The sequence below is a fragment of the Filicampus tigris genome, chromosome 6 (assembly GCF_054856515.1).
Source record: "Filicampus tigris isolate MCC_2025a chromosome 6, RoL_Ftig_1.0, whole genome shotgun sequence".
Classification (NCBI taxonomy): Eukaryota; Metazoa; Chordata; class Actinopteri; order Syngnathiformes; family Syngnathidae; genus Filicampus; species Filicampus tigris.
Window position 1 is genome coordinate 19463685 of NC_141222.1, and position 14722 is coordinate 19478406.

General features: G+C 41.1%; 2 protein-coding genes across 2 annotated transcripts in view; one reads left to right on the top strand and one right to left on the bottom strand.

Moving 5' to 3' along the window:
- Positions 1-5429, top strand: part of pvalb7 (parvalbumin 7) — an 18090-nt gene extending 12661 nt beyond the window's left edge. Inside the window, exons 2-5 of the mRNA XM_086033743.1 lie at positions 2951-3019; positions 3669-3798; positions 3872-3981; positions 4952-5429. Of these exons, the coding sequence (XP_085889869.1) occupies positions 2951-3019; positions 3669-3798; positions 3872-3981; positions 4952-4977 (335 nt within the window). The 3' untranslated portion in view covers positions 4978-5429. The remainder of the gene's footprint in view (positions 1-2950; positions 3020-3668; positions 3799-3871; positions 3982-4951) is intronic.
- Positions 5430-5512: 83 nt separating this feature from the next.
- baiap2l2b (BAR/IMD domain containing adaptor protein 2 like 2b) lies at positions 5513-13726 on the bottom strand. The gene is given in 14 exon segments (XM_086033741.1): positions 5513-6115; positions 8335-8378; positions 8460-8769; positions 8842-8892; positions 8964-9171; positions 10146-10248; positions 10836-10940; positions 11169-11300; positions 11394-11483; positions 11563-11634; positions 11768-11829; positions 12563-12649; positions 13502-13645; positions 13648-13726. Coding segments are annotated over 14 exon segments (1563 nt in total). The 3' UTR covers positions 5513-6039.
- Between the last annotated feature and the right edge of the window lie 996 nt (positions 13727-14722).

Here is a 14722-nt window from a genome sequence, read left to right on the forward strand (position 1 = left end):
CGGATTTACCCTGATAAAAAAAAAATCCTGATTATCGGGATGTTCGTACCAAGCTAAAATGCACCACAAAGGCTTTGTTGTCGTGACTGACAATCAAATTATTGGCGTTGAATCAGATGTGAAGTGTGAGGCATAGTGAAGGACAGATGATTGTTTGGCTGCGTTGTGTGACATTGCAGTGAAAATATATGCATAAATACACATAAGTACACAACACATACAACAAGTTGAGTTCCTTTGGGCTGACAGACGCCGCTCGCTGTGGATAGCGAAAATGAGTTTTCAAGTGTCTATTCAATGTCAAGGACGGGAGGGATCTCTGCAGCTTGTTTGTGCAAGTGAACACACTAAGAAATTCTGGGTTTTCAAGCCCACTCACTGGGTAGCTGTGGATTTTGAGCAGGTTGGGTTACTGTGGTTGGGTTAATTATTTTGACCCAGCAGACTGGGTTGAAGATTGGATTTGGGCTTCCATTTTGGACCCCAACAGTATTAGTTATTTCATCCAATTTGGGTTAAGTTTGAGTAAAAAAAAAAAAACTCTGGAAAAATAAATCTCCCCCCAAAATACTTTGTTTCTTAAAATATAATACTGTGCTTAAATATAAGGACATCTATACAATGTTTGCCCCCTTGATATCACATTTCATCATTCATGCTCCCGCTACATTATTGATTTTTTGTCGATCTATCGTCGATTTATAGAGTATACCTACTTACAGTAATGTCCTCACATGCGGCAATGGAAAGCCACGGTCGCTGATGCACCTTTCAGCCGTTAATTGAATGCCACATGTGGGACCTACATTAAGTACAGATTTTCTTTTTGAGTCTGAATACGTTTACATGTTTCAACTGTGTTTGAGAGGTAAAAAAAAATTTAAAAAAAAAATTTTTTATGGACAATTCCGAATATCCGGGCATTTCTGGTAATACCCACAATGCAACGCGCCTTAGTCGGTGAAAACAACCCACCGTATTGTATTGCTTTTGCCAGTGACAGCATATAAAGCTTGCAAAAAATCATGCCTCAAAATTGTTGTGTGGTTGGATACCCACATAGGCACTTCCTATTAGACTTTTCACAATAAAACGGGTTGTACTTAAAACCACAATTACTGTGTGGGTAAAAGGACTGAAGAGAGTGGGACTGGAAGCTAACCAAGACCGCAGTGCTTTGTGGTGAGAGCTTCTTACGCAGTAAGACTCGTTCTCAAGTGTGATAAAAAATTCTTTTAAAAATTGAAAAAAAACACTTTGGCCAATCAGGAGTCTTTCACATTACATACACGTGAGACACTTTTGTACGTTGTATTTCACATTACATACATGCGAAACACGTTTTTGTACGCTGTACTTGACATTACGCTTACGTAACTGTGGCATCGATCTAGCGCCATACGCAGGCAGATTGTTATACAGTAGTAATCAAATCACATTTCATCACATTTTAAAATCAAAATAATCCTCACAAATCAAATGACAACAACCCAAAGTTCAATGATTTTCAATGAGTGGAGAGTTGAGAGTTTGGTTTCACCAACTTGGCCGCCATCTTGACTTGTGATGTCAACTGAGTCAATTGAAATGCTCACAATTGTCCATATGGTCTTGCTAGATTCACTTATTGTGGGTGGGTCTGGAACTTATTCTTTGCGATGAACTGGACATGTGTATCTGCAGTAGTTGTTTGCAATAGTTTGTCACTTCTCACTGAATACGACAGTATAGATGTGAAATTTACTATTTACTGTGTCATTACATAATAAGAGGCTGGCTGCATAACAGGCCAAACAGCCAACAACTTGGTGGATTCCTTTTTAAAAACGCGCCCACGGCCGCCCTCACATGCAAAAGCCTTAGCGTGCATGCTAAATATACCGTTGTTAGCGCTTGTGCATATTTGGCAAACAGTGGGGGCCTTCCGTCTCCCACTCAAGCTGCTTACAGTAGTTAGCGTCAGCTGCTAATGAGTCAATTACAGCAAATGCTTCTTTTTGGTTTGTTGCTGCTGCAATAGCAGCATCTACGTCTGAAATCATGGATTTGCCTCCTCATGGTTTGCTCTGTGATACTGTATTTACAGTATTGTCTTATTTAAAAGAATACAATTAAATTAATTTTTTAAAGAATTATTACTTATATGTTTGTAATTATATTTTTGAAGCTTTAGTGGAGACGGTATCCTAAAGTCTGGAGACATGAGCAAAAATGCATGAGTTTAAGAAATGACATTTTCAACATATTCTGTTAAATTAGAATGTTAATAAATAACATCTTCAAAATGGTTACCGAACTTGATGCAATAAGATTGATTGATTGATTGATTGATTGATTGATTGATTGATTGATTGATTGATTGATTGATTGATTGATTGATTGATTGATTGATTGATTGATTAATCCCACATTAGCTTCAATGGAATGATATACTGATAAACTTTTTTTATTTCAAAACAATGCAACCAACAGCCCAATGAGTGAAAAGTGCCACAGTTCGGCCTGGAGATTTTTAGATTGGCACTTAGAATTTGAAAATTGAATGGGGCACAACTCTACAAAGTTTAATGCAGGGCTCTTCAATCCTGTTCCTCAAGCGCCGCTGTCCTGTTTTCCCTCTCTCCCTGCTGCAACACACATGATCCAAATGATCAGATAATCAGCAAGGTCTGCAGACACTGGATTACAATACCGATCATTTGAATCAGGTGTGTTGCAGCAGGGAGAGATGGAAAACAGGCAGGACAGCGGACCTTGAGAAACAGAATTGAATACCCCGTGTTTAATGCATATTGGTTAGGTACTGACATATTGAGCAACTAACAAATGGTGACCAAAACTTAAGATGAAATAAAGCTTGTGCTTTGCACTGTATGTTGCCATGGCAATGTGTCCTATCCTCACAACTTACTCTGTACCTTATGTTTCTTCTGCGTGTGCATTCATCTAGCTGACAGGATGGTGATGACGGACCTGTTGAAAGCGGAGGAGATCAAGAAAGCTCTTGATGCCTTTGCAGGTTGGATTGGTGTACAGTACTGTGAAAAAATATTTGGCCTCTTCTTTATTTTAGAAATTTTAGAGCTTATAGAAAGCGCTTGGAAAAAGTCAGCACTAAAGCCAGCTACACACACATACAGATTGCTAACACCACAGATATCTCAGCCAAGAATCGCAAATCTACCCGCAATACAGATTTCTGGTATAGTACCAAGACTAACCCGTGAGGCAGCAAGGTGCCACAATGAATGCATCCAGACTGCCGGAAAATACAAAACCGAAAATCTACAAGGAATTGACGCCGCCACAACCCCACCAAACCTTTATAACTGCCTATTCACACCACAAGATGGTGGCAAAGCACTACATCTGTCTAAATGAAGCATGTCAAATCACGTCAACATAGTTATTACTAGGTACCAGGTTGGCCCGGACTGTTTTTGTTTCATTTGGAAAGAAATATCATTCTGAACATGTGCAACATAATCAGCAGGTGAATCTTTTCGAGACGCCCAATAATCAGGCCTTTACTGAATTTGATCAGCAAAGATGAAACATGCTCAAATTCTGCCCAATTACCGGTATGTGTGTAGCTCGCTTAATGCTGAAAAGCCACTGGATGAATATTAATGGATTCTGTGGCCTACTGTGTTTGTTTTGCTGAGTAGCAGAGACGTTTGACCCCAAAAAGTTCTTCGACCTGGTGGGAATGACGGCAATGTCGGCCGAGAGCGTCAAGCAGGTTTTCCGGGTTCTGGATGTGGACGGAAGTGGCTTCATAGAAGAAGAAGAACTCAAGTGAGGCAAAAACGAGAACATTTCTGCCAAGTGTTCTTATATAAACTACAGAGAAACATTACATCTTCCTCAGGTTCGTGCTGAAGGGCTTCTCCAAGGACGGCAGAGACTTGACAGACGATGAGACAAGAGTGTTCCTCAAAGCCGCGGACAAAGACGGCGACGGCAAGATCGGCATTGATGGTGAGCGAAGAGGGGAAGCGTTGTATGTCAACCTTTACTGTCAGAATGAGAATGTACAGAGGGAGAAGCGCAAAGTTAATAACATGAAACATAACCTAGTCAGTCTTAAGAACAGAAACAATGCCATGTCAACTTGGCAAAATCGAATCCAGCTCAAACGATAAATCTACTAAGAAACTAAAATGTAATTAATGTAAAGCTGAAAAAAGATTATGAGTTGTAGTGGTTAGTATTTCCAGAGCAGGTTGGCCATTAGACTAAATGTAAAGCAATGTACAGGGAATATTTCTTCCTCCGACATTCCAAAAACATGTGTGCTAAGTTTAGGATAGGAGCGGTCAGTCCCTGGTGGGAGGGATGAAGGGAATGAAGTTAAAATGTGAAAAATTGTAGTGACACAGTAATTCATTCTTATTCTTAAAATTGTACAGTTATATTTATTTTTTAACTTTTTTTTACTATAGTTAATATGGTGGTGATAGTTTGAATTGTTTCACGCTGCATAATTTCCACTGGAGGGGCGGGGTTCAAATAAAACAACCTGGAAGTTCATCATAGAAGACTACAACGCAATAACTCCATTTTTGTCAGTTTGAAGTTAAGTGCAGGCAGGAAGGAAGGAAGAAAATGCTTATCTTTCCCCCCAAAAAAATGCTGGTCTAAATCAAGGTTTAGTTCAAATTTTGACATATTTGGGGCAGTCCATTTTTGCACTTAACACTTTCTTTTGAAATATTGATAGCTTTGATGGATGTTTGGACTTATTATTACTAAACATATAGTGGAAGTTAATGGGTGGCAGCCATGAACCTTTAAATCACTCTCCTGCAAAGTAACAAAATTGGAGCTAGCCCACTATCGTTCTCAGCGTCTCCATTGTGCTCCACTTTGGAGATTCGCCTGTATTTTCCCCACAGTGGTATATTGTACACATTCACGAATTTGTGTCATTCATTTTCTTCCTCACCAGAGTTCGAAGCGATGGTGCATGAGTAGGAGACAGCAGGACGTCCTCCTCCTCCTCCACCACCTCCCTGAATTCATAGTTTGTACCTGCCACCATCAAACTTCTCTCACCTCCCCGGGGGAACCCACGCATGGAGTGGGACCGGCCTGACCGCTCACCCGTGACAACAGGCAGCGTCCTACAGGAGGTGTTACCAGATCTGGGTTTAATGTTTTTGTTCGGTATCAAATGTATTTCTGTATCGGGTAACAATCATTCTTGATGAGCTCATAAAGATAGCTTGGTGCTAGTGCTGTTGTATTTCAAATGATTATTTTTCACATCTGTTAATTTTATGGTTTCTTCACATCCCAGTGCACCTCCATCCACCTCCTCCTCTTCACCACGCACCCTCACCCATCCACTTCTAAATGACACAATAAACACAACCAAGAAGTGAGAGAAGTCAGTAAGAAATGATAATAAAACAGTTATTGAGTAATTGGTATTTCTTTTACTTGTTGTTACATTCAGAACAAACCTGTTGAATATTAAAATATACAATCGACATTGAAATAACAAAGGAGTATCAACACTGTCCAAATCAGCATTGAATTACGGTAATCAAATTTAATGTCTTACAGAAAATGAAATAAAATGTGGACTTCTCATGTTTACAACATAGAAAAAAACAGTAAGAAATTAGTTAGAGAATTAAGAGTTTTAATCACAAAACAAAATGTGTTTCATGAGGGTGCTTTCACAAATGTCCAGTTTTGTCACTCTGATTTAAAAATTGGTGCCTTTGAACTGTGAAATAAGACTTTGTCTCTCCCACACGTTTTCTTACAATCAAACAACACATGATAATTTACCTTTTTTTTTTTTCCTTGGCTATCATTTTTATCCGTTCAAACACTCAATAAGCACTGGAACAAAACAATGCGTCAACCTCAAACATGGCGGCGTGTCCATCTATAGGCAATCATATATATTTACATAATTGATGAAAATGAAATGAAACAATACGCGTAAATATTCAACAAAATGTGTTATAGTTTCGTCCAAACACTGCCGCCTCACGTACAAACCCCAAGCCTGGCCTGGTGCAATCAATGGATGCGAGGGGCGGATCGGTCATCAGTCTTGGTGGGGCGAAGCTTCACGGTGGCGAACGGGTTTGTGCCTCTGAAGAGAGAGGATGATGGAAAATGTCAAACAATCCCTCGCAGCATTTGCCATTGTCTAATTACACGTGTACACACACGCGCACGCACGCACACACACACTTAGTTGCCAACTCCCGAGGTCTATTTTGTTTCAGAATGCACCTGGCATTGTGTGTGTGAACATGGTCTTAAATATTGCCATTCTAGAAACACCAAATAAAAATGTTTTTTTTTTTTAATAATCCTTATAGGAATGTGCACATCCTCTAATTCTGACATACTCATGCCAGGCCATTAAACCAACACGATGTGAAGATATATGACCTATTTCTGTGGACCAGAAAAAAACCTTCCCCAAACTGGTCCCATGAAGCATTCAATTATCCAAGATGACTTAATGACATGTTGGGAGGGAGACTGAAGATTCAGTGAGACCTAAGATGACTAGGAGCCCTGATCAATTATTTAATTGATTAAGAGGTGTGTCCCAAGACTTCTTTTTACATACAGTGTGTTGCTTAAGCGAGGTTCACACATAACGACAATAGGGGCTGATTTGACCCCAACTTTACTTGATCGATTATCCTGCGGTGTGGGATATGTCAAGTGGTTTTGTTCTCCGATCAGATCAGAAAAAAAGTCGGGCAGAAGATTGTAAATGTTAAACCTGTTCAATATTTAAAATCCCAAATCCTTATTTTGTGTGTTCAACACCAAGTACAGATTTTTTTTCTCGTCTTGTGGGGTCTCTCCAGAGGTGGGGGACTCAAGTCACATAACTAGAGCTTAACTTAATTCACCAATTTTAGGACTTGGAACTTGCTTAGCTAAAACTTACTGTTTGTGTGTAGTGCATGCAAACTTGGCTACCCACCAGGAGAGTGCAGAGACCATCTCATGAAGCAAGTATCATAAAGGGAGGTTTGAAGATTACATTTGGGATTCAATGAATATAGTTTGACCAACTCGGCGGAAGCAAGAATGGCAACAGGCTTGCGACTTAAAGTCAAGAGGCGCAGCAACTGGCACCCAACCATCAATTTTAAACCAGACCAGGTAAGCCACATTAACTTCACAGTCGATTTTACTACTCTGCATCAACATTAACTTTTGATTCGCCCGTTTGATGCCGTCGCCTGGCAGCAGTGAAATGCTAAGCCAACAAGGGAACACAGTCTGCATGGGTTCAAGGGTTTCGAAAATACCTTGTGGAAGTGAGTAGCAGTTAGCCCGGCTAACTTTGCTTACATTAGTAGTAGTTTTAATTATTTATACCAGTGAGACCACAGGATTGGCAGCGGTGTGAAGCGAAGCTCATGTCTGTCGCCAAAATGTTACACTCACAAGATGTCACAAGGGAAGTCAAACCAAACACATTTTTTTCCAGAATATGTTCAACGCAGGCCCACTAGTTGAAACACGGCGTTCTGATAAATATTGCGTTTGTGGAAAAAGAGTTAATCCACCCATTTTTAAACATTTCTGGGGGCGGCCATTTTGTCACTTCTGTCAACTGAAAATGACATCACAGATGCTCAGGGCTCAGGTAACGACCAATCACAGCTCACCTGTTTTCTGAAGCTGAGCCGTGATTGGTCGTTACCTGAGCCATGAGCAATTGTGATGTCATTATCAGTAGACAGAAATTACAAAATGGATGCACCCTGAGATGGTGAGATGGCTAAAAATGGGTGGATTTTGCTGCTTAACTCATATTCTACAAACACAATATTCATCATTATGTAGAATTTCAACTAGTGGGCCTGCATAAAACATATTCTTGAAAAAAATATGTTTGTGTTGACTTCCACTTTAAAGACAAACATGTGCAGGGCTCCCACATAATACAAGCTAAAGGTAAGGATGAACTGTATTTTTTAGCATTTGTTTTTATTTGTTTCTGTGCCCGTCTTTAAAAATACATGATTACGTGGGACCGGTATGGTATTTTGTTTTTACAGAAAAGCGAGTACAGATATTGTCATGATTTGACTTGCTTGAAAGTTAGTGGAAATTCAGTTTGATTTACATGGTTTATGCCACAGTAATCTGGGGCTTGCTTGAAACTTGAAGGTTAGTTAACATTGAGACCTACTTTTGACTTGCACATATGCGACTTCCTCCCACCTTAGCGCATTTCATATTTTAAAACTCTACTAAGATGTTAAAAATCTGTGTTTACAATGATAGCACACTAGTGGGAGTCAAATTGAAACAATGCATTGTCAATTGAATTACCTCGGAAATAGAGGGTTCTCAGGTGGGCCGTTGGGTGATAAAGCCTAGAAAAAGGATTAAATCAAATTTTCTTTTTTTTTTGGAAGATGATATTCAGCATTGATGATTTCAACGTCCTCTAGTACCTGTGTGTCAAGGGCGTGCGAAACCGGTCGTAAATCCACAGAGCCTCGTCGGGGATTCGGGCTCTTAGGGGGAGGAGGTGGAGGAGGTAGTACCTCAGCTACGATCTTTGTCTGAATAGGTATCATCTCCACCACCTGTTCCGCCTTCTTCTCAGGGAGCGGAGAGACGGGCCGGAAGTCTACAGACACTCTGCGGCTGGGCGTTGCCGGCGGAGGCACATCGCCATAACTCCTGCTCTCTGATTGGTCATTTTGGGTGTCGCCGGGGTCCAGCAGGTTGTTCATACTGCTACTCCGGAGAGAATCACCGCTGAGAAGTTAGAAGAATATCAGATGTGTGGACGGCAGAGAGTGAGGGAAAAATGTGAACAAAAGATGTCACCTGTCAAAATCATCTATAGGGCCCACATAAGCAGCAGGAAACCAGCCCTGTCTGGAGAAGGTCAAATGACTGAATGAGACAATTCCTTCAAAACTGACACATTCCCATCCAGGAAAACGCACCTCAAGCTGCTGTCGGTGCGACCGTACAACCAGCCGTTGCGCGGTTCCTGGACCAGCACGGTCACCGTCTCCCCCCGGTTGAAAGGCAGCAGCTTGGGGTTGGATGAGGCAGGGTGAGACACCAGGGCCTTCATGGGAAGCCCTCCACCCAGACCCAGAGATTCTCCCACCGAGCTGGAGCGAGAGCGGCTGGGGAGGGGTGATGGTGCTGAGTTTTAGGGAGAGGACAGAGAGATTATTACACAGGACCTGTAAATTGTTCCCATGGCAGTACCAGGTACGCCTGCTTGTAAATAACGAGATCTCTGCATGAAAAGCTTTGCACACACTTTTAACCAGAAGGGGGCAGCAATGCACTTACTGTGTCAGCAAAGATAGAAATAACAGGATTGTACTCTGAAAACTTTTTGCATGAATTATCACCGAAAAAAAGATTCGTTTTTTATAAGCATTGCCAAACGGAGCAAATTAAAAATACATTACAGTAGTAAGCCCCTAGTAGGAAGTGTTCATCAAATGCAAGGTAGAGGTTGTATTCCTAAAACCTTTATCTACTGTAGGCCACTGTGACATTGAGCAGAGTGGACATTAACAGTGTGGCTTATTACATGAAAATAAAATAGTGTACTGTACTTAAATAATGACTCAATTATTGGAGATACATTTAAGGAAAATTGTACCCAAATAAATGTTTGAAAATAGTTCTAAAATATTGAATGCAAACGTATGGTATTTAAAAGGTAAAGACAACTCACGCTACTTAACATGATTCTACAAGATTAAAAGAATAAACACTTGATGAAGTGACACTTTCGCGTACCACTAGAAGGAGTCTACATACCACTCGTGGTACTTGTACCACACTTTGACCATGACTGGACTATTTAATACCGGGAACAAACACACTGCTGAAAATGACTCAATGGGCAGGGTGGTAAAGCTGAGAGTTAGCAAGGTTGGCATATAGTATTGTAGTATCGTAAAAATGATAGATTCTGAAAGTAAATTCAAGGTTTTTGAGCCAATATTCTATCTATTCTTTCTGCACTCACTAAGCATTGTAAAACAATGGATTGTTGCTTTTCACCAGTCAATTAAGAATTTTTTGTCGATGCAAGGCCTCGGGCAAAACACATACACAATCCAAGTGTTCACTGGCTACAAAAAGGGCTGGATGCCCACCTCGTGAGGGCACCTTGCCCAGCGCCTGCTGTTCCCGCCTGGCCCAGGACATGTCATCGTCTCTGGCTACCGTCTGGAGCAGGGAGCTCACGGAGCCTCGCAGCTGCAGGGACGCAAAAGCAGATACCACAGGGTTGTACTTTTAAGACCTAACTTGACCATAATGTACCATAATTATAATGTACTTTACAGGACATTGAAAGGGAAATAATTATTTCAATGAATTGGTGTTAAAATTAATATTCATATTCATTTGCTATAAATAATGTTCATCTATCTATGCCAGCGACATATATAGTGACAGGCGGAGACGCTTTGCGCTACATGGCAGAAGGTACAATAACCTGTTATCCACCTTTTGCCATTCATACAACAGAATAAGACACAGACTATGTACATTTATACAGTAGGTAAACTGAAACAAGATCATTATTTCTGTTAGGATATGTTTTGTGACATTTTTGTTTGGTGGTGTCTAATAACAGGTTGGGCAACATTGGTCTAAAGAAATCAGTAGCTAAATAGGGACAGTAAGGTTTCTAGTTCAGTTTTTGTTATATACATCATAGTTGCTCATTTAGAGTACTGTATGTCCAACAAGATACAGCGTTATCCTAATCTGTCATCTCCAATCGTCGAAGAAAAGGCACCTGCAAGTGTCACTGTGACTGAACGGAGAATAACTAGTACCTGTGCCTCTTGGTCCAAATTCGTGGGAGTTTGAGATCCAGAACTTCTGGTCTCGTTGACTTTCTCCTTCCATCCCTCTGTTTTATGCTGGAGAGCCATGCCTGTCTGAATACAGATGAGAAAGGTGATCACCTCATTAAATTCAGGCCTGATCAAACAGCAATAAGCAGAAAAAGGCCTGCAGCTGTTTTCTTATTAATGCCATGCCCTTGCTTGTTTGTGACTTTGACAAATAGTTTCTTGAGACGCATTAGATTAGCTCTGCATCGCTTCTAAGAACATTACAACTTCTGCTTACTAGAAAGTTGCTTGTGTGTGTATGTGTGCTCATACCTTGTTAACCAGGAAGAGAAGGGACTGGGTCAAACCGCAGTGTTTCTCTGCCAAGAAACGATATCTCCTCTCCTCCTCCTTCAGGATCTCCTGCTGGCTCTGTTTCAAGTACTGCATGTAGTCGCTGCTCTCCTAGTAACACAAAGTACACACAAAATGTGTTTCAACATCTCTTCTTTTAATGCACAAAATGCAGCGCCACAAAAATTTGTGTCGAGATGTTACCAAAGAGTCCCTGAAGGCTCCCCGTCTTAGCTGTTTCTCCAAAGCCTCTGCCTGGTTCCTCACCTCCAGTTCATACACTCGCCGGCTTCCCTGCGGCAACACAAAACACAATGTGACCCTCAGCGAAATACATTTCCAGTGTTACACAAAGACATTTAACGAGCCTCACGTCGATGTACTCTTCATCCAACTTGACGTTCTTCTCCATGGCTTGTAAGACCTCCACCTGGAACCATCGGAACTACAGCAGGGAGAACGATGGAATCAGTAGTCTGTTGTTTCCATCATCAGGTTTAGTGGATTTTCATCCGTGTATGTGGCATTAGGACCCAAGTGTGGATTGAAGAATGTGAGCGTGTATTATGCGTACTGACCACTCCTTCCATCTCAGCAGTGAGTCTTCGTTGCGTCTCTGATATCTGGATCAGGACATCCCCTGAAACAGGACCAATTGTAACTGCAGTTACTATTATGACATCAGATTGGACCATTTTCCATTGGGCTTGCCTTCATTATGTTCACAGGTGAGCTGGAGCATATCACAGCTGATTTAGGGCAAGAAATCGCGTACGCTCTGCACTGGTCAACAGCCAATCACAGGGCATGAATAGACGAATAACCTTTCACTCTCACAGTCTTCAGTGAATCTAACTAGCGTGGAGGAAAGACCCAAACTCTTTTATGACTCTTAATTAGACACAGATGAAAAATATGGTTGTAAGGGAAATTATTGTTTTTTAAATAGTAATACTTACTTATTAAAGTCATTAAATCACAAAAAATAGCTGCGCTGCTGCGGACACAAGTAGATTGGGACTGACTGAGAGAGCATGTCTATTAAGAAAAAAAAAAAAAAAAAAAGGCTCCCCTCATCAATAATTGAGCATGCGTCACTCAATAGGATCACTCATCAAGCTGCGGTGCGCTGACCTTCTCAAATGATCTAAAGTAGCAGAAGTACGTGCGCTCTCATCAACGGAACCAACCACATGGGACTGAGTACGACAGGTCCCGGTGGTCATAGTGAAAGTGACACTAGTGGAAAATACTGGAAGGCACTCATGCGCTCACAGAAGTGTACAGTCACTACAGGATAAAGTGGGTCAAAAACGGTTACCATACTGACAAAAGCTTTTTTGTTGTTGTTGTCTACGATCAGGATAACTTACCAAGAGAGCGGGAAGATAGTGTGTGAATCGCCTGGTCGCCCATCTTGGCTACAGCACTAAAGTAGGCCTCACTACAAACAGCTAATGCTATAAAAAAGAAAAACACAGAAAACGTCTTGTTAACACCATGTTGGAAAGAGTTCATTACTACAAAGTCTGAGATCATTACTACAAAATACAAATGTATCACTTACGAAGAATACATGTGCAGGTGTGCTAACCGCTACTGCACCATTACACATATTACACTCTTGAAACTGCTGTGTTAAGTCACCCAAATTGGGTGAAATAGCTAACTCAGCGCTCGGTCCAAAAAGAACCGAGCTAATGCTGGGTTATCTATATTGAACGCATTGGGTTGAGAATTTGACCCATCACGTTGGGTCAAGATTTTGAAGAAGCAGCAACTTTGCCCTCGTGTGATGTTTGGCATTAGTTTTTAGAACTTTTTGACACAACTTTGCCAATTCTACCTAAGTATAGGACCAGCAGTGGCTGGAAATCTACACGTCATAAAGTTATAAGGTCCATGTAATATCTGTCCTACCATGAATATTGTGGGACCACTGGCATAAGGGGTTAGTTACCCTTTATGTTATCATTCACCCTGACCAGGATTTTAACCTCAATGGCAATGTTCAAAGTCAGTAGCGTTACCACCTGAGCCATCCAGCCAGCACTGTTTTCCGAGAATCTTGGATTAAAATTACTTCAAGTTCAGTTTTAAGTACAAAAATGATGCCCAAATCCAATCATCAAAACCAGTCTGCTGTGTCACAAAAATTTACCCTTAACAATGCTCAAACAATGCTTTATACTGTGTATAAAAACACAACCGAAGCGTTGTGAGATAAATGCATAGAATAATATGTATTGATTAGAATAGATTTTAAAATGTTATTCTCTGTTACACTCATTTGTTCATACTCACACACATACCCTGGAAAGCTTTGACATAGCTGTTACCCAATGCAACGAGCTTCTGAAGACCAGGGTTGAAACGCTCCATCAGGTTCTGCAGTAACAAAAACAAGCATGAACGTATGCGAGTTGTGCTCTTAAGTCGTAAGCCAAAATGTGTTGGAGACAGAATACAAAGTTGGTACTCACGGAATAGACAGATAAGGTTGATCTGTGCAGCTGGTCACTGCTGGTTCCTGACATGGTGCCCGACGGGAGAGCAAATATGAAATTCAAATACGTAACAGCTTCAAGAGTGGATGGCAGGGACAGAAAAAGTTTGATGAGTCTGTACGCCCACTCAAATTTGCACAATTCCTTGGGGTGTCAGCGTCCTCAAGCAGTAAAAGTCACCTTTTCTTCAATTCTACTCGCCACCGAATTGTCCAAAAAGTGAGAACACCTGTCCTGCACCGCACACACATAAAAATCTTTTTTATGCCCTTGACCAGATCCTCTTGCGATGAAAATTCAGCTCAGCCTGTGGATTAGAGCGGGCAAGCGGTCGAGGGCGAGAAAAAAGGGAGCAGCTGCCACCGATATGAGCTGCCAGGTGAATTATTGATTTGCATGCCTGAAAGGAAAGGAGGCAGAGGACAGCCAGCGGGCCAACGAGCTGTGACGCAGACTCATTAAGTTTTGTGATGAAAACAACTGGTTTTATTGTACCGATAAAATTGGTGGTAACCCTGTTTAAAGAGCAACTAAGAGCCTTCAAATCAACTTTTCAACCATTAAAAGACAAGGTAAAAGTATTAAACCCCAGAAAATGTTTGCTGTACATTACTCTTCATTTGCCCTGCAGTAGAGGCGGCAGGGGAGCATTTGTATGAGACAGGCCCCTCAAACAGGGTAATTACATCCAACCATCCATTTTCTATAGTGCGTGTCTGTGTGCGTGAAACCTTTGCTACTCTCAATTAGATGCAGATGCTAATATGTAAGGACGATTTTTTTAAAAAATGGGAAAAATGCACAACACTGTACATCTGCTTTAAGAAAAATCCATACACTATTAATCGATTTGTGTGCATCAAACATGTGAATATATCCTAACTGTTATCAGCCTAAATACAGAGCTATACCCTAATGACATCAAATCCAAAACGCAGTACACTATATTGACAAGATGCACACTTTTATTCAACTGACTGTGAAAACAACTGTGATTGACTGTGCCCCAGTGCACAAAGCAAGGCG